Below are 27740 nucleotides of genomic sequence, written 5' to 3'. Positions count from 1 at the left end.
CAATGTTTGTTTGTCTCCAGTCAAAAAGTACAAACTTCATATCCATCATATAGCAATCAATCAATATCTAGAATAATTTACTAAAACGTCGAATAAATTAGTTCAAAGAGAAATAAATTAAATAAATTGTAGATAAACGACCATTAGGCGTAGTTAAATAATACAGAAAATAATGAACAAAACTATAACATCAAAAACAAATGGTTATTGACTTTAATACAATTCATACTAAAATGTTTGAAACTTTAACATATTAATGTTTTAGAATATAGTAATATGTTTTTTGATACATATAATTATATTGTCACGCAATCATATAACGTTAAATCCACCATAATGAAATTAATTTCAAATAAAAAAATGATACTTTTATTTTTATGCCCCCCTTCGAAGAAGAGGGGTATATTGCTTTGCACAGGCATGTCGGTATGTCGGTCGGTCGGTCGGTCGGTCGGTCCGTCGGTAAACCAAAGCTTGTCCGAGTGATAACTCAACAATTCCTGGACGTATGGTCATCAAACTTGACATGAAGGTTGGGCCTGACAAGTAGATGACCCCTATTGATTATAGGGCTCATCGGGTCAAAGGTCAAGGTCACAGTGACCTTTAATGGTAAAATAAATTTTAAGCTTGTCCGAGTGATAACTCAACAATTCCTTGACCTATGGTCATCAAACTTGATATGGAAGTTGGGCCTGACCAGTAGATGAACCCTATTGTTTTTAGGGGTAATCGGGCCAAAGGTCAAGGTCACAGTGACCTTGCATGGTAAAAGGTTGTCCATGTGATAACTCAACAATGCCTGCACTCATGGCCCTCAAACTTGACTTTCAGGTTGGGCCTGACCAGTAGATGACCCCTATTGTTTTTGGGGGTCATCGGGCCAAAGGTCAAGGTCACAGTGACCTTGAATGGTAAAAGGTTGTCCGTGTGATTACTCAACAATGCCTCCACCTATGGCCCTCAAACTTGACTTGGAGGTTGGGCCTGACCAGTAGATGGCCCCTATTGATTTTAGGGGTCATTGGGCCAAAGGTCAAGGTAACAGTGACTTTGAACGATAAAAGGTTGCCCGAGTGATAACTCAACAATGCCTGCGCCCATGGCCCTCAAACTTGACTTGGAGGTTGGGCCTGACCAGTAGATGACCCCTATTGATTTAAGGGGTCAAAGGTCAAGGTCACAGTGATCTTGAAAGCAAACTAGACAATTCCTGGACGTATGGTCATCAAACTTGACATGAAGGTTGGGCCTGACCAGTAGATGACCCCTCTTGACTTTGGGGGTCATCAGGCCAAGGTCAAGGTCACTGTAACCTTTAACGAAAAAATGTTAACAAATCTTCTCCCAGTGATATCTCAACAATGCCTGAATCTATGATCATTAAACTTGACATGTAAGTTGGGCCTGACCAGGAGATGACCCTTATTGATTTCAGGAGTCATTGGGTCAAAGGTCAGGTTCACTGTGACCTTGAATGTGAAAATGTTTCAAGTGATAATTGGACAATGCCTGCACCCATGGCCCTCAAACTTGACTTGGAGTTGTGTCTGACCTGTAGATGACCCCTTATGATTTAAGGGGTCATTGGGTCAAAGGTCAAGGTTACAGTGACCTTGAACGAAAAATGCTTGTCAGTGTGATAACTTGTCAATGCCTGCAGCCCTCAAACTTAACATTTAGATTTTTGGTGACCAGCTGATGACTACTATGGATTTTGAGGTCATAGAGTCAAAGGTCATGGTCATACCACACTCAATCCTCAAACTTTGAATGGTCATAATCTTAAAACTGCCTCAACGGCATACAATGTCAGCGACAAATCAGCTGTCATTTCGGTTCATGCATATTTCATTCAATTGTCCATATAATCCTGACAACATGGCGCTCGGGGGGGGGGGGGGCATAATGTTTGACAAACATCTCTTGTTGATAATTGTGTTAATATTTTGGATAACATTAACTTGTTTTACGATTCAATACATATCGGATACTTCATTTCAGAATTGATTGCCTTTTTCTTGTGTTTATGCTGTATGAACGCAGTAGGGCACGCGATCAAATTCCATAAAGCGCGCTTGCCCTACTGCGTTCATACAGCATAAACGCAAGAAAAAAGGTAAACAATACTTATATTTACATCTTATATTTACGATTAAAGAAATAGCAGTATATTCTACAAGTGAGTATTTATTCGCAAAGAAATTTAAGCGGCAACAGACTTTTGAATTAAAGAATAATTGATTTTTGTTACGTCGTACATCATTTGTTAAATGACGTCGCGCTAATCCAATAGGAGCTCAATTTTAGATAAACAATGACTTCATAACTCATTGCGAATTTTAACAATATGAAGGTAACGGTTTTTCTTTACAAAGGACTAAGCGCATGAAAACAAACGTTAATTCCACGATATGTCAGAACGTATGTTTTAATGAAGCATATCTATTTTTAAATATTTGTTTCAGACTAGCTATACAGAGGCAACGTTCGAAGTTAAAGAATATGGTATGTATTGACTTCGGAACAGAACAGAACAGAACAGAACAGAACAGAACAGAACAGAACAAAACAAAACAGAAAGTTTATTTATCTTAAGCATGTAAAGCTGATTGTTATACATACAATACAAATACAAAATAATGCTGTACAGTGCATCCCTTGTTTATTGCATAGTGTCACAGCAGAGGTCGAATTGCCTGTAACATTCCTTAACTAGGCCTTAAAAACCAGTATGATTTCTATTACCAATTCTGAATATCATTCACGAGGCACTCCGAGCGGGGATCGAACCACCCTGAACAGGTAACTACGCGGTTATTACCGCCGATGTCATCCAATTGAAATTTATATATATACGATTATTCAATTTTAACCTTCCTTCGACTTAAAAATGAGTAAATTTTGATTGACTTGATTTTTAGTTTTGCCAAAGTTTGAAGTCACTGTCAGCATGAAGCCGAGTTACGGAACATACAATAACGATCTAACTGTTTCCGGAACGGTGGACGCTAAGTAAGTACCAATATAATCTTCCGTTTACTTCATAATTATTGCAAACTATTATTGTAAGCATTATTTAAAGAAGTGGTTGTCGAGAGTTTTTTTTTGAATTTTGTAAACCATGAACATTCTTTTTCGGCAAATGCTTGTTTATGCAATTTGGTCGTCCGGAGATTGACGTAGTTGCATCCAATGCTTACTAGATACAAGATACAAGAATCGTTATTTAAAGTCGGGTAAATGTTAAAAAGAAACATTAGCTCAATGAGCTATTTTCCGACATGAATACCAAACATACATAATAAATCAAAACATATCAAAGAGCTGGTGACCTGGAAATAAAAGCACGTAGTTTTAAACTTACTACACTATTGAAAATGCATGTTCCTATTACCTCATATTACCAAACCGTTCGGGTATTTAATTTTGATACTGGCTTTCAATTGTTGCTGGCACTCAGTGAATAATCTGAAGTTGGCGAACTATAGTTACTGATAAGAAGTCAGCTAATACAAATGTCAACCACTCACCATTAACCAAACATTTCCATTTACCAACAACAGCAGCAACAACAACATCACTAACAGCAGCAGCAACAAATTAAGTTATTGGCGATATTAATAATGAAATGCACTATTAGAAAATCTTGGCATGACAATGAAATACATTTACCAATAAAAACAACAACAGCAACAAACAACAACAACAACAACAACAACAACACAAAAATTTACCATGCTTATAAGGATCCAGCATGTCACCGTAAAATAGTTCAACAGTTTGAGAAATGAATTAAAGGGCAGTTTTTGTTTGATAAGTGCCCGCTGTTTAGTGCCGAGCAAGCACTAATTTAGGAACGTTGTCCAAGACATGTAATAGTGTGGATTGTGTATGTCCGGTAACCAATAATAGTGTGATAATAAACAGTGTGTGTATACCACGTGATAAATTACGTCATATAGGCTACGTCGTAAGGCAATATTCTGCTTAAAATAAACATTGACTTAATCTTTTCTTTTACTACACCATTTTTAATAAAACAAAGGGCAGTCTTAAAGAGCCCCGCCTTCGTTGTATTACCGAAGTTTGATAAGGTGATTAGTTTCATCAAACACTTCGACAAACCTGTTTCCAAAATAATGTTTTGACAGTGCTCCGTCAGACGGCCGTATTGTGAAAAGTGCTTTAAGAAACTTAACTCTCAATCAAACTCTGGTAAAAGACCGAAGGCGAGGCTCCGTAAGCGGCGTAGACTGCGCTATGTTTCATTTAAAATGGTGAAGAAATAGGAAAGACTGTTTAAAGTCGACATTCAAAGCAAAAAATTGCATTCCGACGAAGCATTCATGACGCAATTTATCACGTGGTATACACACACTGCTATAGGGTGATTGAGGTGTAGGAAAGTTATATACATGCATAAAAAATGTTCTGAGCAAATGTTACAAACAAGCGTTTTAGGCATTGAAAAAACGCAAAATGTTCTGGAATGTCCACCATTTCAAAATGTTCTGGAATGCCCACCATGTCAAAATGTTCTGGAATGCCCACTTGTCAAAATGATCTGGTATATGTGTCCACCATGTCAATATGATCTGGGATATGTGGCCACCTGGTTAATATGATCTGGGATATGTGTCCACCATGTCAATATGATCTGGGATATGTGGCCACCAGGTCAAAATGATCTGGTATATGTGTCCACCATGTCAATATGATCTGGGATATGTGGCCACCTGGTTAATATGATCTGGTATATGTGTCCACCATGTCATTATGATCTGGGATATGTGGCCACCTGGTTAATATGATCTGGTATATGTGTCCACCATGTCAATATGATCTGGTATATGTGTCCACCATGTCAATATGATCTGGGATATGTGGCCACCTGGTTAATATGATCTGGTATATGTGTCCACCATGTCAATATGATCTGGGATAAGTCCCCACCATGTCAATATGATCCGGGATATTTGTCCACCATGTCAATATGATCTGGGATATTTGTCAACCATGTCAATATGATCTGGGATATTTGTCAACCATGTCAATATGATCTGAGATATTTGTCAACCATGTCAAAATGATCTGGTATATGTGTCCACCATGTCAAAATGATCTGGGATATGTGCCCACCATGTCAATATGATCTGGGATATGTGCCCACCATGTCAATATGATCTGGGATATTTGTCAACCATGTCAATATGATCTGGGATATTTGTCAACCATGTCAATATGATCTGGGATATTTGTCAACCATGTCAAAATGATCTGGTATATGTGTCCACCATGTCAAAATGATCTGGGATATGTGGCCACCTGGTTAATATGATCTGGGATATGTGTCCACCATGTCAAAATGATCTGGTATATATGTCCACCATGTCAAAATGATCTGGGATATGTGGCCACCTGGTCAATATGATCTGGGATATGTGGCCACCATGTCAATATAATCCGGGATAAGTCCCCACCATGTCAAAATGATCTGGGATATTTGGCCACCTGGTTAATATGATCTGGGATATGTGTCCACCATGTCAAAATGATCTGGTATATATGTCCACCATGTCAAAATGATCTGGGATATGTGGCCACCATGTCAATATGATCTGGGATATGTGGCCACCTGGTCAATATGATCTGGGATATGTGGCCACCATGTCAATATGATCTGGGATATGTGGCCACCTGGTCAATATGATCTGGGATATGTGGCCACCATGTCAATATAATCCGGGATATGTCCCCACCATGTCAAAATGATCTGGGATATTTGTCAACCATGTCAAAATGATCTTGGATATTTGTCCATCATGTCAATATAATCTGGGATATGTGTCCACCATGTCAATCTGATCTGGGATATGTGTCCATCATGTCAATATGATCTTGGATATTTGTCAACCATGTCAATATGATCAGGGATATGTGGCCACCTGGTCAATATGATCTGGGATATTTGTCCATCATGTCAATATGATCAGGGATATGTGTCCACCTTGTCAATATGATCTGGGATATTTGTCCACCATGTCAATATGATCTGGGATATGTGCCCACCATGTCAATATGATCTGGGATATTTGTCCACCATGTCAATATGATCTGGGATATGTGTCCACCATGTCAATATGATCTGGGATATTTGTCCACCATGTCAATATGATCCGGGATATTTGTCCACCATGTCAATATGATCTGGGATATTTGTCCACCATGTCAATATGATCTGGGATATGTGCCCACCATGTCAATATGATCTGGGATATTTGTCAACCATGTCAATATGATCCGGGATATTTGTCAACCATGTCAATATGATCTGAGATATTTGTCAACCATGTCAAAATGATCTGGTATATGTGTCCACCATGTCAAAATGATCTGGGATATGTGGCCACCTGGTTAATATGATCTGGGATATGTGTCCACCATGTCAAAATGATCTGGTATATATGTCCACCATGTCAAAATGATCTGGTATATGTGGCCACCATATCAATATGATCTGGGATATTTGTCAACCATGTCAATATGATCCGGGATATATGTCCACCATGTCAATATGATCTGGGATATGTGCCCACCATGTCAATATGATCTTGGATATTTGTCAACCATGTCAATATGATCTGGGATATTTGTCAACCATGTCAATATGATCTGGGATATTTGTCAACCATGTCAACATGATTTAGGATATGTGTCCACCATGTCAATATGATCCGGGATATGTGCCCACCATGTCAATATGATCTGGGATATTTGTCAACCATGTCAATATGATCCGGGATATTTGTCAACCATGTCAATATGATCCGGGATATTTGTCAACCATGTCAATATGATTTGGGATATCTGTCAACCATGTCAATATGATCTGGGATATGTTGCCACCTGGTCAATATGATCTGGGACATGTGTCCACCATGTCAAAATGATCTTGGATATTTGTCAACCATGTCAATATGATCAGGGATATGTGTCCACCATGTCAATATGATCTGGGACATGTGTCCACCATGTCAAAATGATCTTGGATATTTGTCAACCATGTCAATATGATCTGGGATATTTGTCCACCATGTCAATATGATCTGGGATATTTGTCCGCCTAGTCAAAAATGGCATGGGATGTTTTGATCGCCCCCCCCCCCTCGAGCTTATTTTATTGTCATGAAGTAAAGTCAATCACCGTTTCTACAAACACACTATTTAATAAAGCAAAACAGGTAATATAAACACCATACATGGCGACAGTTATAGTGCCACAGCATGCAACCAAATTTCCTGTGGATTGTTTTTTTGCTAATTACTAATGAAGGCAACGATAAATTACCTACTCGTAGACTTGGGTATTAGTTCTTAGAGAAGGGTATTAGTCTCGTCCGATAAGTGCCATCACAGCAAGGGTCAACTAACAACCAATGTAATATCCCGATTTGGGAGGTTTATGGGTAATGGTTTCGGAAAATGTTACCCATATTAAATCCACCGCTCTTTATGTTCATAAACTCGTGTTAGCTATAGATAATACTTAACCTTGCTAACCAAGAGACACATCTCTTATTTAGTTACATATATGTATTTTGTTATTTTTGATTTGTATTGTAACATGTATTATGGGCCGTTCGCTCGGTCACTTATAGAAATATTTATATGAAAAATTACAGGAACAAACACAATAGTCGAAAGTTTAAAAACAAATAAACCCCGTTTAATGGCATATGGTCAACGCCAGAGACAAAAAACACAAAAACAAACAATCACCAACCAGACGCACGGAACAACAGCACAAAACTCCACAAACAACACAGTACATATACACTTTATAAAAAAAATAAGGGGCGTTTATCAAGGATTGTTAGGTAACGCCTTGTAAGCTTTAACTAGCCTTTAAAATATTTCGATTTCTGTTGAAAAGTGTTGATAAATCTCTGAATAGCAATGTTTTATTGGCAGGCAATATATGTGTACCATATTTCCTCAGTATCTTCTTTTAATTGATGTCTTTATTTAAGAGAAGTGTCGTCCATGCGAAATTAGTTTTAGACACGATTAACCATATATTCAGGCGAAGTCGTTCACCCCTTGCTGTGCCGTTGGCCATAACTAATCCTTCATATTAAATTGGTTCGTGATATCTAAATCTCTCAGAAATCTTGGACGATCTATGCTTGTTAAGTTCCGTCCCTAAATTGGTTGGTTCTGGAACATTCATTGTCTTCATTATTATTTGTCGTCTTTGTCGCAGCATTTTGGCCGACGTTGCCTTGGAGAACAAGAACGTTGATGATATATTACATTCCAACAGATTACTTTGATTTATCTGACGGATTTTATGAAAACCCGTGCCCCCGTACCGTACGCTTCAATTCTGCAATTCAGTTAAAGCGTCGTGCAGTGGAATGAACGTTTTCGTTACAAACACAATGTTATAAGTGTATTTTCATATATAAAATAGGCTATTATGGCACTTCGGCAAACATGAAGAATGGTTTATTTTTTTCGTTGGCTCGATTTCCACGGAACCGACCAAAATACTTCGAGCCTCGCGAATATCGAGCCAAGCCGGAATGCTTACAAACAGTAAATCAAATTCGGTCTTTAAATCCAGGCCCAGCCAACGAGGAAATCGAGCCAAACTATTTCGAACCAACGGGCTTCGACTGTTTAAACAAATTTCACTCTCCGCAAGATCATGACATATTCAAAAGGATAGTTATACAGTTGAGAACGGTAAATGGACAAGTATACAGTACGGTGGTACGATGGCACGGGTGTTAGTAACAGCTGTTATCCAGACGATCGGTTTAACAACACGTTCACACATCAACATACATGGTCAAGTGGATGAATTTGTACGAACATAGCCACATTAAATGTTTATGACACTCAAGTAATGGTTTAGTTCGGACAATGATCGACCATCCCTTTGACGTCGTATATCTTCATGCCGATACAAATAAGTTTTTCTATCACATTCATTTTTGGGTTAATCTGAGAAATGCGACCTGTTAATTTTAATTCTCTTAAAGAAAAACTAAGGAATATGATAAAAAAGAGATTCAAAAGTTCAAGAACAATGCTGTATTCTAAAGCAGTTTATTATAAACTGCTAATGGCTCTACTACTTGGAAGAGTTATGAAACAACATTTTTAATCGTCTTTTACCTCTTTGGTACCTGCTTTTTACAGCTACAGCTGCAGTTTATAGCTGTATCTGCAATTAAAATACATCTACAGTCTTAAACTATAACTACAGTCTTAAAATACAACTACTGATTAAAACTACAACTACGGTCTTAAACAAAAGCTACATACCTTATACGTCAATGTTTACTTTCAGGCTGGCATACCTTATACGTCAATGTTTACTTACTGGCTGACATACCTTATACGTCAATGTTTACTTACAGGCTGACATACCGTACACGTCAATGTTTACTTACAGGCTGACATACCGTATACGTCAATGTTTACTTACTGGCTGACATACCTTATACGTCAATGTTTACTTACTGGCTGACATACCTTATACGTCAATGTTTACTTACAGGCTGACATACCTTATACGTCAATGTTTACTTACAGGCTGACATACCTTATACGTCAATGTTTACTTACTGGCTGACATACCGTATACGTCAATGTTTACTTACTGGCTGACATACCGTATACGTCAATGTTTACTTACTGGCTGACATACCGTATACGTCAATGTTTACTTACTGGCTGACATACCGTATACGTCAATGTTTACTTACTGGCTGACATACCGTACACGTCAATGTTTACTTACTAGATGACATACCGTATACGTCAATGTTTACTTACTGGCTGACATACCGTATACGTCAATGTTTACTTACAGGCTGACATACCTTACACGTCAATGTTTACTTACAGGCTGACATACCTTACACGTCAATGTTTACTTACAGGCTGACATACCTTATACGTCAATGTTTACTTACAGGCTGACATACCTTACACGTCAATGTTTACTTACTGGCTGACATACCGTATACGTCAATGTTTACTTACTGGCTGACATACCGTATACGTCAATGTTTACTTACTGGCTGACATACCGTATACGTCAATGTTTACTTACTGGCTGACATACAGTACACGTCAATGTTTACTTACAGGCTGACATACCGTATACGTCAATGTTTACTTACTGGCTGACATACCGTATACGTCAATGTTTACTTACTGGCTGACATACCGTATACGTCAATGTTTACTTACTGGCTGACATACCGTATACGTCAATGTTTACTTACTGGCTGACATACCGTATACGTCAATATTTACTTACTGGCTGACATACCGTATACGTCAATGTTTACTTACTGGCTGACATACCGTATACGTCAATGTTTACTTACTGGTTGACATACCGTATACGTCAATGTTTACTTACTGGCTGACATACCGTATACGTCAATGTGTACTTACAGGCTGACATACCGTATACGTCAATGTTTACTTACTGGCTGACATACCGTATACGTCAATGTTTACTTACTGGCTGACATACCGTATACGTCAATGTTTACTTACTGGCTTACATACCGTATACGTCAATGTTTACTTACTGGCTGACATACCGTATACGTCAATGTTTACTTACTGGCTGTCATACCGTATACGTCAATGTTTACTTACAGGCTGACATACCTTATACGTCAATGTTTACTTACAGGCTGACATACCTTACACGTCAATGTTTACTTACTGGCTGACATACCGTATACGTCAAAGTTTACTTACTGGCTGACATACCGTATACGTCAATGTTTACTTACTGGCTGACATACCTTACACGTCAATGTTTATATACAGGCTGACATACCGTATACGTCAATGTTTATATACAGGCTGACATACCGTATACGTCAATGTTTACTTACTGGCTGACATACCGTATACGTCAATGTTTACTTACTGGCTGACATACCGTATACGTCAATGTTAACTTACTGGCTGACATACCTTACACGTCAATGTTTATATACAGGCTGACATACCGTATACGTCAATGTTTACTTACTGGCTGACATACCGTATACGTCAATGTTTACTTACAGGCTGACATACCGTATACGTCAATGTTTACTTACTGGCTGACATACCGTATACGTCAATATTTACTTACAGGCTGACATACCGTATACGTCAATGTTTACTTACAGGCTGACATACCGTATACGTCAATGTTTACTTACTGTTTACTTACAGGCTGACATACCGTATACGTCAATGTTTACTTACAGGCTGACATACCTTACACGTCAATGTTTATATACAGGCTGACATACCGTATACGTCAATGTTTACTTACTGGCTGACATACCGTATACGTCAATGTTTACTTACAGGCTGACATACCGTATACGTCAATGTTTACTTACAGGCTGACATACCTTATACGTCAATGTTTTCTTACTGGCTGACATACCTTATACGTCAATGTTTACTTACAGGCTGACATACCTTATACGTCAATGTTTACTTACAGGCTGACATACCGTATACGTCAATGTTTACTTACAGGCTGACATACCGTATACGTCAATGTTTACTTACTGGCTGACATACCTTATACGTCAATGTTTACTTACAGGCTGACATACCTTATACGTCAATGTTTACTTACAGGCTGACATACCGTATACGTCAGTGTTTACTTACTGGCTGACATACCTTATACGTCAGTGTTTACTTACAGGCTGACATACCGTATACGTCAATGTTTACTTACTGGCTGACATACCGTATACGTCAATGTTTACTTACAGGCTGACATACCGTATACGTCAATGTTTACTTACAGGCTGACATACCTTATACGTCAATGTTTACTTACAGGCTGACATACCTTATACGTCAATGTTTTCTTACATGCTGACATACCTTATACGTCAATGTTTACTTACAGGCTGACATGCCTTATACGTCAATGTTTACATACAGGCTGACATATTTTATACGTCAATGTTTACTTACAGGCTGACATACCTTACACGTCAATGTTTACTTACAGGCTGACATACCGTATACGTCAATGTTTACTTACAGGCTGACATACCTTATACGTCAATGTTTTCTTACTGGCTGACATACCTTATACGTCAATGTTTACTTACAGGCTGACATACCTTATACGTCAATGTTTACTTACAGGCTGACATACCGTATACGTCAATGTTTACTTACAGGCTGACATACCGTATACGTCAATGTTTACTTACTGGCTGACATACCTTATACGTCAATGTTTACTTACAGGCTGACATACCTTATACGTCAATGTTTACTTACAGGTTGACATACCGAATACGTCAATGTTTACTTACAGGCTGACATACCTTATACGTCAGTGTTTACTTACTGGCTGACATACCTTATACGTCAGTGTTTACTTACAGGCTGACATACCGTATACGTCAATGTTTACTTACTGGCTGACATACCGTATACGTCAATGTTTACTTACAGGCTGACATACCGTATACGTCAATGTTTACTTACAGGCTGACATACCTTATACGTCAATGTTTACTTACAGGCTGACATACCTTATACGTCAATGTTTTCTTACAGGCTGACATACCTTATACGTCAATGTTTACTTACAGGCTGACATACCTTATACGTCAATGTTTACTTACAGGCTGACATGCCTTATACGTCAATGTTTACATACAGGCTGACATATTTTATACGTCAATGTTTACTTTCAGGCTGACATACCTTACACGTCAATGTTTACTTACAGGCTGACATACCTTATACGTCAATGTTTACTTACAGGCTGACATACCTTACACGTCAATGTTTATATACAGGCTGACATACCTTATACGTCAATGTTTACTTACAGGCTGACATACCTTACACGTCAATGTTTACTTACAGGCTGACATACCGTATACGACAATGTTTACTTACTGGCTGACATACCTTACACGTCAATGTTTACTTACAGGCTGACATACCTTATACGCCAATGTTTACTTACTGGCTGACATACCTTATACGTCAATGTTTACTTACAGGCTGACATACCGTATACGTCAATGTTTACTGTTTACTTACAGGCTGACATACCGTATACGTCAATGTTTACTTACTGGCTGACATACCGTATACGTCAATGTTTACTTACAGGCTGACATACCGTATACGTCAATGTTTACTTACTGGCTGACATACCTTATACGTCAATGTTTACTTACAGGCTGACATACCGTATACGTCAATGTTTACTGTTTACTTACAGGCTGACATACCGTATACGTCAATGTTTACTTACTGGCTGACATACCGTATACGTCAATGTTTACTTACAGGCTGACATACCGTATACGTCAATGTTTACTTACTGGCTGACATACCTTATACGTCAATGTTTACTTACAGGCTGACATACCGTATACGTCAATGTTTACTGTTTACTTACAGGCTGACAAACCGTATACGTCAATGTTTACTTACTGGCTGACATACCGTATACGTCAATGTTTACTTACAGGCTGACATACCGTATACGTCAATGTTTACTTACAGGCTGACATACCTTATACGTCAATGTTTACATACAGACTGACATACCGTATACGTCAATGTTTACATACAGGCTGACATACCTTATACGTCAATGTTTACATACAGACTGACATACCGTATACGTCAATGTTTACATACAGGCTGACATACCTTATACGTCAATGTTTACATACAGACTGACATACCTTATACGTCAATGTTTACTTACAGACTGACATACCGTATACGTCAATGTTTACTTACAGACTGACATACCGTATACGTCAATGTTTACTTACAGACTGACATACCGTATACGTCAATGTTTACTTACAGACTGACATACCGTATACGTCAATGTTTACTTACAGGCTGACATACCGTACACGTCAATGTTTACCTACAGGCTGACATACCTTATACGTCAATGTTTACTTACAGGCTGACATACCTTATACGTCAATGTTTACTTACAGACTGACATACCTTATACGTCAGTGTTTACTTACAGACTGACATACCTTATACGTCAGTGTTTACTTACAGACTGACGTACCTTATACGTCAGTGTTTACTTACAGGCTGACGTACCTTATACGTCAGTGTTAATTTACTGGCTGACATACCTTATACGCCAATGTTTACTTACAGGATAAAGACCTTAAACACCAATGTTTGCTAACAGGCTCGCATTCCTTAAACATCGATGTTTACTTTCAGGATAATTACCATATATATTATTGTCTTTTTACAGGTACACGTACGGAAAGCAGGTTCAAGGTCAACTCGAAATTATGGCTTATTATGGCGGTATGGAAAAAACAGTACAGAAAAAAATAGAGGTTAGAAATAAATACAGTTGTTGATCTTTTTTTTCTGGTAATTATTTTACCATGCATGATTCCGTTAAATAGGATAACACATATCTAAATATATTATTATTTTTGCAAAATGTATTCCTTTAAATTCATCGAACGCATTTTCACTTCTTTGTTTGGTTTGAATTTGAACACATTCAGCAATGTGAAATTTCACACAAATAGCGCATGGTTGACACTTAGATTCTCAGTAATGGTGAGTTCGTTTAAAACCTTTCTGGATGATAGTGTTTTAAATTTATCTTTCGGTGGGATTTTTAAACTTTATATTTCTATTTCATGATTGAGAGTGTCAGTCGACTTATTATACATATGTATAAGACAATATAGCTAAGGTATTCGAACAATCGATGGATTTTTCCGATAATCAAAAAAATCCCAAACGAGAATTACTGAAGGGGAATCCTTTAATTTACCGATCGGGCAAAAACTTAATAAACATTTCGAACGGAATACGCTGCAGGGAGCTTCACTAGTTTATCGATTAGGCAATAAATTGACGATCATTTCCCGACGGGAATTACTGAATGATTATACCATAGTTTCCGAATCGGGCAGTAAATAGACACATTTCCCTACCGGAATAAACAACAACACAACTTTAGGGCTGTCCCCGCTAGTTTCCTAATCGGGCAGTAAATAGACACACATTTCCCGACCGAAAAAAAAACAACAACAAAACTTTAGGGCAGTCCCCGCTAGTTTCCGAATCGGGCAGTAAATAGACACACATTTCCCGACCGGAATAAACAACAACACAACTTTAGGGCAGTCCCCGCTAGTTTCCGAATCGGGCAGTAAATAGACACACATTTCCCGACCGGAACAAACAGCAACACAATTTTAGGGCAGTCCTCGCTAGTTTCCGAATCGGGCAGTAAATAGACACATTTCCCGACCGGAAAAAAACAACAACACAACTTTAGGGCAGTCCTCGCTAGTTTCCGGATCGGGCAGTAAATAGACACACATTTCCCGACCGGAAAAAAAAAACAACAACAAAACTTTAGGGCAGTCCTCGCTAGTTTCCGGATCGGGCAGTAAATAGACACACATTTCCCGACCGGAAAAAAACAACAACAACAAAAATTTAGTGCAGTCCTCGCTAGTTTCCGGATCGGGCAGTAAATAGACACACATTTCCCGACCGGAAAAAAACAACAACAAAACTTTAGGGCAGTCCCCGCTAGTTTCCGGATCGGGCAGTAAATAGACACACATTTCCCGACCGGAAAAAACAACAACAAAACTTTAGGGCAGTCCCCACTAGTTTCCGGATCGGTAGTAAATAGACACACATTTCCCGACCGAAAAAAACAACAACTTTAAGGCACTCTCCGCTAGTTTTCCGATCGGGCAGTAAATTTACAAACATATCCCGATCGAAAAAAACAATTTTAGTGCAGCCCCCGCTAGTTTTCCGATCTGGCAGTAAACTGACACACATTTCCCGACCGGAAAAAACAAACTTTAGTGCAGCCCCCGCCAGTTTTCCGATCGAGAAGTAGATAGGCACACATTTCCCGACCGAAAAGAAAACTAAACTTTAGGGCAGTCCCCGCTAGATTCCGGATCGGGCAGTAAATATTCAAACATTTCCCGACCGGAAAAAAAACACTTTAGGGCAGTCCCCGCTAGTTTTTAGTTTTCCGATCGGGCCGTAAACTCACACACATTTCCCGACCGGACTAGTGTGGATTCCCCTTGTTACCCGATCTGGCAGTTATTAATTAAAGAATACATTTAATACAAGCATACTGTACTTCACACTTTATCGTGTACCGTGGAAAATATGAAAAGCGTTCTGCAATTGATAAACCGTTCCTTTTTTAAGCTACATTTTTGACAATAAATAAAAAGGGAGCGCCCTCCCGGATCGCCGACCTATTATAAGAAGCTTGTTTTTACCGTTTTCTTTGCTACACCATTAGTCTCTCGATTGTTTCTGCTTCGAACACGCACGCTGTCTGGTATAAAGGCCCAAGGCACACACGATATCAATAATTTAAGTAATGTTATTGGCATAAACTTTCTCGGACTTGCTGTTTCATATTTAATGGCATGATTTAGATATCTGTTGACTGCAGATGTGGCATTGCTGCTGGTCATTCTTCTTCTCGGAACAAGTTCAGTTCTTGACACTTTGTAAAAACATGTTTCTATATAAGAGGGCTAAACTATAAGTCTCCCAGAACGTGCAAAACGGGACGATAATTAAAAAATAACACAACAATGGTAAATATTTTTCTATTCCAATCAAAGCAATACGAAGCGCTTATGGTAAAATACGGATTTCTTATCGGAATCTATTGAAATTTCACTGTTGTGTCGTATATATTTTCTAGTTAAAAAAATGTAGAACAATGTTTTTATTTACGCACATATTCGATCATAATTATGATTACTTTTAACTCACATTCAAAAATACACGTTGTATATATTATTCTTTATACTGTCCAAAGTTTGCAAATCTGCTTTTATTTTTAAAATATCAGTTTCATTAGCTTTCTATGGATTTGACATTGCTAATGGTCGGTCCACAAATAACAAAAGGTTTCGACAAGTCAACTTCAACTTCTGCTTTAAATGTTGACAAGAAATGTTTATTTTTCGCTCTCCATTAGAATGGCTAGACTTTGTTAGCAGGTGCGCGTGACGTCACGCATACTGTGCGTTTAATTACACCCTTTTACGTGCCAACAGTGCGAATACCAATTTATCATTAATTTCACAATTCAGGGACGGATCCAGAAATTGATATCAGAGGGGGTGTAACTGAGGGGCGCAAACTTTTGACATGCATTCCTCCCTCCGAACCGGTTGTTTATGGTTTAGAATGCTAAACGTGGGTTGGGGGCCATATTCTATAAACAACTTAGATCAATCTTGAATTTAAGAGTGAAATCTAAGCTTTTTGATTGGACTGTAAAATAAATTGACCAATCAACTGAATGGAATCACTGAGGCATGTTTAAGGATAAGGATAAGAACTATATTGAATACCACCCCGGGAGTATCCCCTTTAAGAATTTGTTAACAGTTCAAGACCGAAAAGGTGCGTTTAGAGCGCATTTTATTACTTTTTTTCTTCTACATACACAAACAAAGTTAAATTCGACGCCGGGTGCCGCCCCCACCCCTCTATTCCCGGATCCGCTAGTGCAATTATACCAGAACAATATGTGTTTGGCTGGCGATGGTCATCGTTTATTGGCACTTCTTATTTGCTGAAGCCATTTGGTCGTCAAGATAGAGGGATTTATGTGTCGCAGACAAAGAAACAAAAACGAATATGAACATGTCGCTATTGCATTATATTTTTTCTTCTTATCTTGACAAACGTTCCTTACACATCGGACAGGCACTTCCGTCGAATTAAGCTGCGCAGACAAACAGCGTCTAACACCCTGCATGCAAGATGAGTCACGCGAAAGATCGCACGACTTCTTATTTCCATGACCCTATGGTTAGGGTTATACATATTTTATTGAGCTGAAGTACACAACATGTCAATATAATTATTAAATGTTTGGCTTATGAAAGTGAAGTTTGACATTTCAATGGATCGCGATCGTATATATATATTTCTACGAGTAATTTAATGAGAAAATGACGAACTTATAAGTATCTTCCATGGCCGAGAGTGTAAGATCCTGACCAGAGCGTGGGGTGTTTTCGGAAACGAGGTTTACCGAGTTTCCGCAAGACACCCTGCGCAAGGGTCGGGATGAACCTATCTTACACGAACGGCTATGGTAGATGCCTTTTCTCCCACCCCAGTTAAACAAAATTAAGTAAAAATGTATTTTTGTTGGAACTCTTTTGTGCTTAGTGAAAATAATTGCGTATGGATATGCGAAAAATCGTGGTTGGCATGGATAAACGCGCAGTGATTCAGATTATGTTAATAATCAAATCGGTCTTTAAATAGTTCTAGGAGAGTGAAGCATTATTTCTTGAAAGGTGTGAGAAAACTGTTTTATGGTGACATTTGAAGCGAGAAATAATTAATAAGCGTTCTAAATATTGCCACAAAACAAGGTTTCCATGATGCTACAGACGACAGTCTTCAACAAGGGAGGTAATTACAATGTGGTGACCATTAAAAAGGAGTTCCATACGGACATTTTATCTTCGCCAGTGGACAAGATAAGAATTTGTAGCATGGTTGAATTATTGGATCTACTTATCTGAGGTGGGAGAAAAAATTATCTATAAAAACACGATTTTAGAGAAATATCATGACGTTAGCTAACACGACTTATTACAAGGTCGCAAGCGCAATACGGTGAAATGTACATAAATTATATGCAATTTTCCTCGTCATTTTAAAATTCATGTTTGTAAGAAAAAAATCAATGATGTGTTTACGGTCCAAATAAAAAACTTCAACCCGATGTACGAGTCTCACCAATTAAAGACATGCTAAAGAGCTCCTATTTATGTACAGAAACTCCCCGTCCTTCATTCGGTCTACATTTGCGATCGTCTTTGTTATTCTGGGACACCCCTCGTATAATATGCAGCATTCGTATATACAACGTATGTTATTGCCAAGCAAAAGCGATCGTCTACGTTATTCTGGAACACCCCTCGTAGAATACGTACGTGCTTGTAAGCAATAGCGATCGTCTACGTTATTCTGGGACGACCCTCCTAGAAGATGCAGCATTTTTATATACATTGAATGTGCTTGTCAAGCAATAGTGACTGTCTACGTTATTCTGGAACATCCCTCGTAGAATTTGCAGCATTCTTATTTACAACGTACGTGCTTGTCAAGTAATAGCGATCGTCTACGTTATTCTGGAACACCCCTCGTAGAATAAGTATGTGCTTGCAAGCAATAGCGATCGTCTTCGTTTTTTATGGGACACCCCTCGTAGAAGATGCAGCATTCTTGTTAACAACGTACGTGCTTGTCAAGCAATAGCGATCGTCTTCGTTATTTATGGGACACCCCTCGTAGAAGATGCAGCATTCTTGTAAACAACGTACGTGCTTGTCAAGTACTTGCGATCGTCTGCGTTATTATGGGACATCCCTCGTAGAAGATGCAGCATTCTTGTAAACAACGTACGTGCTTGTCAAGCAATAGCGATTGTCTACGTTATTCTGGGACAACCCTCGTAGAAGATGCAGCATTCTTGTAAACAACGAACATGCTTGTCAAGAAATGGCGATCGCCTACGTTATTCTGGGACGACCCTCGTAGAAGATGCAGCATTCTTGTAAACAACGTACGTGCTTGTCAAGCAATAGCGATCGCCTACCTTATTCTTGGACGACCCTCGTAGAAGATGCAGCATTGTTATAAACAACATATATGCTTACAAGCAATAGCAATCGTCTGTGTTATTTTGGGACACCCCTCGTAGAGGATGCAGCATTGTTATAAACAACATATATGCTTAAAAGCAATAGCAATCGTCTGCGTTATTTTGGGACACCCCTCGTAGAAGATGCAGCATTTCTACAACAACCTATGTACTTGCAAGCAAATGCGATCGTCTGCATTATTCTGGGACGCCCCTCGTAGATGATGCAGCATTGTTATAAACAACGGATGTGCTTGCAAGCAATAGCGATCGACTGCGTTATTCTGGAACGCCCCTCCTAGAAGAGGCAGCATTGTTATAAATAAGATAATTACATGCTTACAAGCAATAGCAATCGTCATTATTTTGGGACACCCCTCGTAGAAAATGCAGCATTTCTATATACAACCTATGTACTTGCAAGCAAATGCGATCGTCTGCGTTATTCTGGGACGTAGAAGATGCAACTTTTTATATACAACGGATGCGCTTGCAAGCAATAGCGATATACGTTGTTCTGGGACGCCCCTTGTAGAAGAGGCAGCATTCTTATTTACAATGTGCGTGCGTGTGCAATGACAATCGCAAATGATTACTTCTGCTAAAGCATGCTAAGGTTGTTTAAGGGAAGTAAGCAATTACTTTTGATAGATGTGCAGCACATAATTGAACGCATCTACTCACAGAGTTGGAGATATTACTGCTCTTATTGATGTTCCTCCATCCGAAAAGCTTTGCATACCGAAACTGGATATAGAAAAAGATTAATTAGGTTCTATTTTGAAGCGATTTATGAAGTTAACTGAGATCATACATAATTAATTAACAGCACTCTTGGTTTCGCTTATGTAACCATGTCTGACAGTTTTGTAAAAGTCTGATTATGATGCCTTTTTTCATTGCGGGTAATATTAGCTGAATCAAATTCTTAAAAAAATAAAAAAGGTACATGTGTTTCTCTCAAAATAAGTTTGTATTTCATTTTAAATAAATGCGAATGAATTGTTTGAGATATTATTAATTCATTTTATCATATGACCAATGAGATCCTTACCTGAAGAAAATGACTTAAGTTAAGGAATGACTTAACATGTTTTATGATTACCGACCCAGGCGTATGCCTCCGCCAACGGGATTGCCGGACAGATTCACAAATACAAATATAGAACAGCTTTGAAACAAAAAACCATTTGCAGATTACAACCGTCAAATTTCTATTTAGATTTTAATTTGTTTTATTAAGTGGGTTATTTACAATCTCGCTATTGTAGAGACATTTCGCGCTCACCATTAAGAAAGCTTTCATTTATTTTATCTTCTCAATAATTCAGTCTGTGCTCAAGTTGCGTTCATCCTGCCACCCTAATTGTTTGGCAGACCAAATATAAACGCCATCCATTACTTAGTTTGTGGCGTATAACTACGATGCATAATCTTAATCCTCGTCAACCTATTAAGTAGGACGTATTTTGTAATTACGCACGCCCACAGTATCTGTTTTAGTAGATTGTTTATTTTTCTTAGGTAAAATGTGAGATATTGTTGCCGTTGGTGTCATCGTTGTCGTTTCCATTGGTGTCATCGTTGTCGTTGCCATTGGTGTCATCGTTGTCGTTGCCATTGGTGTCATCGTTGTCGTTGCCTTTTGTGTCATAGTTGTCGTTGCCATTGGTGTCATCGTTGTCGTTGCCATTGGTGTCATCGTTGTCGTTGCCTTTGTTGTCATCGTTGTCGTTGCCTTTGTTGTCATCGTTGTCGTTGCCTTTGGTGTCATAATTGTCGTTGCCTTTGGTGTCATTGTTGTCTTGCCATTGGTGTCATCGTTGTCGTTGCCATTGGTGTCATCGTTGTCGTTGCCTTTGGTGTCATCGTTGTCGTTGCCATTGTTGTCATCGTTGTCGTTGCCTTTGTTGTCATTGTTGTCATTGCCATTGGTGTCATTGTTGTCGTTGCCATTGGTGTCATCGTTGTCGTTGCCTTTGGTGGCATTGCTTTCATTGCCATTGTTGTCATCGTTGTCGTTGCCTTTGGTGTCATCGTTGTCGTTGCCTTTGTTGTCATCGTTGTCGTTGCCATTGGTGTCATCGTTGTCGTTGCCTTTGGTGTCGTTGTTGTCTTGCCATTGGTGTCGTCGTTGTCGTTGCCATTGGTGTCATCGTTGTCGTTGCCTTTGGTGTCATCGTTGTCGTTGCCTTTGGTGTCATCGTTGTCGTTGCCTTTGGTGTCATAGTTGCCGTTGCCTTTGTTGTCATCGTTGCCGTTCCCTTTGGTGTCATCGTTGTCGTTGCCTTTGGTGTCATCGTTGTCGTTGCCATTGGTGTCATAATTGTCGTTGCCTTTGGTGTCATCGTTGTCTTGCCATTGGTGTCGTCGTTGTCGTTGCCATTGGTGTCATCGTTGTCGTTGCCATTGGTGTCATCGTTGTCGTTGCCATTGGTGTCATAATTGTCGTTGCCTTTGGTGTCATTGTTGTCTTGCCATTGGTGTCGTCGTTGTCGTTGCCATTGGTGTCATCGTTGTCGTTGCCATTGGTGTCATCGTTGTCGTTGCCTTTGGTGTCATAGTTGTCGTTGCCTTTGGTGTCATCGTTGTCGTTGCCTTTGTTGTCATAGTTGCCGTTGCCATTGTTGTCATCGTTGTCGTTGCCATTGGTGTCATCGTTGTCGTTGCCTTTGGTGTCGTTGTTGTCTTGCCATTGGTGTCGTCGTTGTCGTTGCCATTGGTGTCATCGTTGTCGTTGCCTTTGGTGTCATCGTTGTCGTTGCCTTTGGTGTCATCGTTGTCGTTGCCTTTGGTGTCATAGTTGCCGTTGCCTTTGTTGTCATCGTTGTCGTTGCCTTTGGTGTCATCGTTGTCGTTGCCTTTGGTGTCATCGTTGTCGTTGCCTTTGGTGTCATAGTTGCCGTTGCCATTGTTGTCATCGTTGTCGTTGCCATTGGTGTCATCGTTGTCGTTGCCTTTGTTGTCATCGTTGTCGTTGCCTTTGGTGTCATAGTTGCCGTTGCCATTGGTGTCATTGTTGTCGTTTCCATTGGTGTCATAGTTGTCGTTGCCATTGGTGTCATCGTTGTCGTTGCCATTGGTATCATCGTTGTAATTGCCATTGGTGTCATCGTTGTCGTTGCCATTTGTGTCATCGTTGTCGTTTCCATTGGTGTCATAGTTGTCGTTGCCTTTGGTGTCATAGTTGTCGTTTCCATTGGTGTCATCGTTGTCGTTGCCATTGGTGTCATTGTTGTCATTGCCATTGGTGTCATCAATGTCGTTGCCATTGGTGTCATCGTGGTCGTTGCCAATGGTGTCATTGTTGTCATTGCCATTGGTGTCATCGTTGTCATTGCCATTGGTGTCATTGTTGTCGTTGCCATTGGTGTCATTGTTGTCATTGGCATTGGTGTCATCGTTGTCGTTGCCATTGGTGTCATTGTTGTCATTGCCATTGGTGTCATTGTTGTCGTTGCCATTGGTGTCATCGTTGTCGTTGCCATTGGTGTCATTGTTGTCATTGCCATTGGTGTCATCGTTGTCGTTGCCATTGGTGTCATCGTTGTCGTTGCCGTTGGTGTCATCATTATCGGCGTCGTCGGCATCGTCATCTTGCACACAATTTAAGATTGGCCATTACTAGAAAACCAATAGAAAACATTATTAATCCATTGAACCTTCACTCTCACATATTGACAGTTTTTATTTTTATTTTAGTTTTTTGTCTCAGAATCAGCCGATTTGGCGCCAATGCCTTCAATTCATTCATATACGATAAATCACAAAAGAACAGATCTCAATTGATTGGAAAACTTCCAAAAAACGTATTTTTCTTAAGTCGTGATTAAAGGCTTTTAGCCAAATAACATAAATTGTCTTATTTAAATATGAAAAACTACGATCGGATCTTTTGTCAGAAGTCATATATCACTGGTTGCCAGATATTAACGCAAAAACTGGCTCTTTCTAAGACAAAAGAATAAATAAAAAGGATTGTCAAAACGGTTAATATATTAGATGGAAGCTTTAATAGACAGTAAGCTTATGTACAGCACTCATATTTTATTAAGCTGTGTGAAGTTAGCTAAACATACGACATTGGACATTGGACATTCAAAATCGAATGTTGTGCTGGCACGACATTGGACATTGGACATTCAAAAGTGAAAGTTGTGCTAGCACGACATTGGACATTCAAAATTGAATGTTGTGCTGGCACGACATTGGACATTGGACATTCAAAAGTGAAAGTCGTGCTAGCACGACATTGGACATTGGACATTCAAAATCGAATGTTGTGCTAGCACGACATTGGACATTGGACATTCAAAATCGAATGTTGTGCTGGCACGACATTGGACATTCAAAATCGAATGTTGTGCTAGCACGACTTTCACTTTTGAATGTCCGATGTCCAATGTCGTGCCAGCACAACATTCGATTTTGAATGTCCAATGTCGTGCTAGCACGACTTTCACTTTTGAATGTCCAATGTCCAATGTCGTGCCAGCACAACATTCGATTTTGAATGTCCAATGTCGTGCCAGCACAACATTCGATTTTGAATGTCCAATGTCGAATGTTGTGCTGGCACGACATTCGATTTTGAATGTCCAATGTCCAATGTCGTGCTAGCACGACTTTCACTTTTGAATGTCCAATGTCCAATGTCGTGCCAGCACAACATTCAATTTTGAATGTCCAATGTCCAATGTCGTGCCAGCACAACATTCGATTTTGAATGTCCAATGTCCAATGTCGTGCCAGCACAACATTCGATTTTGAATGTCCAATGTCGTATGTTTAGCTAACTTCACACAGCTATTTTATTAACTATTGAATTATGCGCCGTTTTGATTTACAGACGCGTGTTGATATCCCATTTCGGTTTATTAACTGTTTAGTCAAGCACCGCTTTGACCACAGTTACTTGGTATTTTTGGCCAGTCGAGCTACCTGATTCGAGCGATTTGGTCCCTATGGTGATCTCTTGGAATGAGAATCATTAAAAAAAATATTGTTCTAGCACACTATGATACACATTATAAACAAATAATCCACCTTTGGTCATTTATTTTTATATATTAAATATGGTAAAATTTCATACAATCTTTATCATTCACAAGTTATGAAGGTTAGCAGATTTCGGATTGAGACATATGTATGGAAACGAGCTAAGATCTACAAGAATTTTTTCGATAAAACAACTGTATACGTCGCATGCATGTTCAGAAGGAAGTTATCTCCAAGGTGAAATCGCTCAACAAGCACAAACTAGTAGCGTTTGCGCAATTTTCTCTGATAACTCTGCCAAGAATACTGTTTATTTACAGACACACAAATCTTCGCCAGTAATTTTGACCATGCACACCGGCCGGACCCGGCATGCGCTTTTCAACTTTACGCGCGAACGGGAACCGGGGATATGTTTTCCTCGTGACTGGTACCCGTCCGTGCGTAGAGCCAAAAAGCGTACTAGAACACATTTATTTTATGATTCTCATTCCAAGAGATCACCATAGGGACCAAATCGCTCGAATCAGTTAGCTTGACTGGCCAAAAATGCTGTCCAAATACCAAGTACTGTGGTTTTGACTAACAGACGCGTGCTGACATTCGCCTTCGGTGCTCTTTGTACGGTAGTCACGCGAATTGTCAGTGTTTTACAATCTAACACCGCCGCTATGAGACACAAGGTTCGATATATAAGACTCTGTGCAGAAGCCTCATTGCAGACACATTTGTTAGTAGTAATTGGAAACGGAACTGTAATGGTTAAAAACCTTTTAGACAGGTGTAATATTGAAGTAAAGCCATTGTTAGGAGACAGATAGACTGAACACAATCTGATCCTGATCGTATTTTGTGCCGCAAACATGGAAAATACCTTTGTCAATTTGTACCAGTCAATTGTAACCACGGCCCCCAGGTCCGGGAAATAGCGGGGACTTTGACTGTTGGTTCAGCCAAGTCCGGGTAAAATCCCCGCCCTGTGAAGATGAACTGATGGTAAAATCCCCGTCAAATGCACCCGCACCCTCAGGGACCCTAGGTAAAGCCCATTCCCCGCTATTTATTTTTGGCGCGAAGACGAAACCACCGCAGTCACCCGGCACTGCGGGGACACCTGGAAAGTAAAAACACGGCCCATTTTCCTGACTATCCCCGTTATACCCCCGTACCTTTGGAAGGGGGGGGGGGGGGGCGATCTTACAAATGATCTGTACGTTACAAAGATACCAAAACAATCTGATGTCTATAGGACAGTATAATATTTTGCTTCGAATAAAGACATTTTAACAAAAATGACTTTCATTTCTTCACCATTTTCAATGAAAAGTAGTGCTGTCTACGCCGCTTACAGAGCCCAGCCTTCGACTTTTATCAGAGTTTGATTGAGAGTTTAGATTTTTTTTAAACATTTCGACAAACCACTTTACAAAACCGCCGCCTGACGGCACTGTCAAACCTTTTTTTTGGAAACAGGTTTGCCGAAGTGGTTGAGGAAACTAAACATCTTATCAAACTCCGGTTATAAAACGAAGGCGAGGCTCTATAAGCGGCATAGACTGCCCTTTGCTTCATTTAAAATGGTGGAGAAAAAGAAAAGTTATTTTAGTTTTAAGTTTTCATTCGAAGCAAATTGATGCCTTCCGACGTAACACTTAGGAAGTATTTACCATGTAGTATACACACACTGTAGTATTTCGTTCCGCCTGCAAGGACAAGACCATTGGTAGCCTGTATAAACATTGAGTGTTCAGACCAAAGCCTCCGCCAATGGGATCGACAAAAAGGTCCACATGTATTAATTAATGTAGAATAGCTTTGACCAGCAAACATTCCTTTAATCAGATAACAAGTCCCCAAACTTCCATTAAGTAACGTAAACATCCGCCAAAATGTACATTTCGTCATTGATTGTTTTATTAAGTGAGATATTTAGAAGCTAGCGCATGCGCACTGGCATTATAAAGTCATTTGCGCAGCACTGAACACTAAAAATCTTAGCCGTAAAGTTTGGTCTTTTAAACGATAAATAGTTGCCTGGTTGCTCCCGACCTGCCAAGTTAATCCTTTAAAAGACAAAAAAATAAACAATTTCTGTAGCTAATTTGAAACAGACGTCAAAACTGCATATTTGCATTTTAACTTCGTTCGAACGTCTGCGTGTATACAAACATGGGTCGACCAGGCACGGCCCCGCAGGCACGAAGAGACTCCTGATCTTTGCGCCTACTCACGTTCGTGTGATGTATTGGTCTAATAGGACAATATATAGATTGCATCCTTCAGGCTACACAAGATCTTGTGATGAAACATTTGTATGATTTAGCCCTGCAGTACTGCAAATTGTAAACAGTTATCATCAGATCTACAATCACTGAAATGCCATGTTAAAATAATCGATGCGCCGGGGTTAAAAATGGGAGGAATGGTATTATGCGGTTTAAAAAAGTTCGAATTGAAAGACCACTTAATTTAAAAACACTCATTAAATTGTGCTATTGAAACGTTAATTTGATTATGAAAGCAACCCGAAGAATTTTTAACACATTTTGTCAAGAAAACGAGGGGAATTGATTATCATAGATTACGCAAAGAAATGGAAATATGTTGACTAAAAGACTCTGCCTTATTTCAGTTACAGCAAACAGTCAAAACGTCCTCAGTCAATATCGGGATTCGTTTAATTAACTTCTCACTTGCAATAATCATGCGAGATAGAAGCAATTTTGTTACGCTTGTAACGTATTGAAATATATTTTACGTGGAGAGAGAAAATCAACACCATCTTGGTCTCTATTAATCTATTTACTAACTTCGTGTACAGCGGCCAGTGACCAGAAAATCTTATGATTCCGTGCAATAGGGGGTGGACTTGTTCAGAAAAGCATTGCAAATGTTCATACATCCATGTAAATAAAGGTTTATCAGATATTGTTATGTAACTAGCTACTAGTATTAAAATCATCAAATAACAGTG

At 39.2% G+C, this 27740-nt stretch overlaps 1 protein-coding gene across 4 annotated transcripts in view; it reads left to right on the top strand.

Moving 5' to 3' along the window:
- The window catches only part of LOC128242140 (pregnancy zone protein-like), a 364302-nt gene that overhangs the window by 39658 nt on the left and 296904 nt on the right, over positions 1–27740 (top strand). For all 4 annotated transcript variants that reach the window (XM_052959201.1, XM_052959199.1, XM_052959197.1 and 1 more), the window contains exons 9-11: positions 2469–2508; positions 2925–3015; positions 14327–14414. In XM_052959201.1, coding sequence (XP_052815161.1) covers positions 2469–2508; positions 2925–3015; positions 14327–14414 — 219 coding nt within the window. The remainder of the gene's footprint in view (positions 1–2468; positions 2509–2924; positions 3016–14326; positions 14415–27740) is intronic.

The sequence above is a fragment of the Mya arenaria genome, chromosome 8 (genome assembly GCF_026914265.1).
Source record: "Mya arenaria isolate MELC-2E11 chromosome 8, ASM2691426v1".
Classification (NCBI taxonomy): domain Eukaryota; kingdom Metazoa; phylum Mollusca; class Bivalvia; order Myida; family Myidae; genus Mya; species Mya arenaria.
The sequence above is the reverse complement of the archived record's forward strand: the minus strand, read 5'-3'. Positions and strand labels throughout refer to the sequence as shown.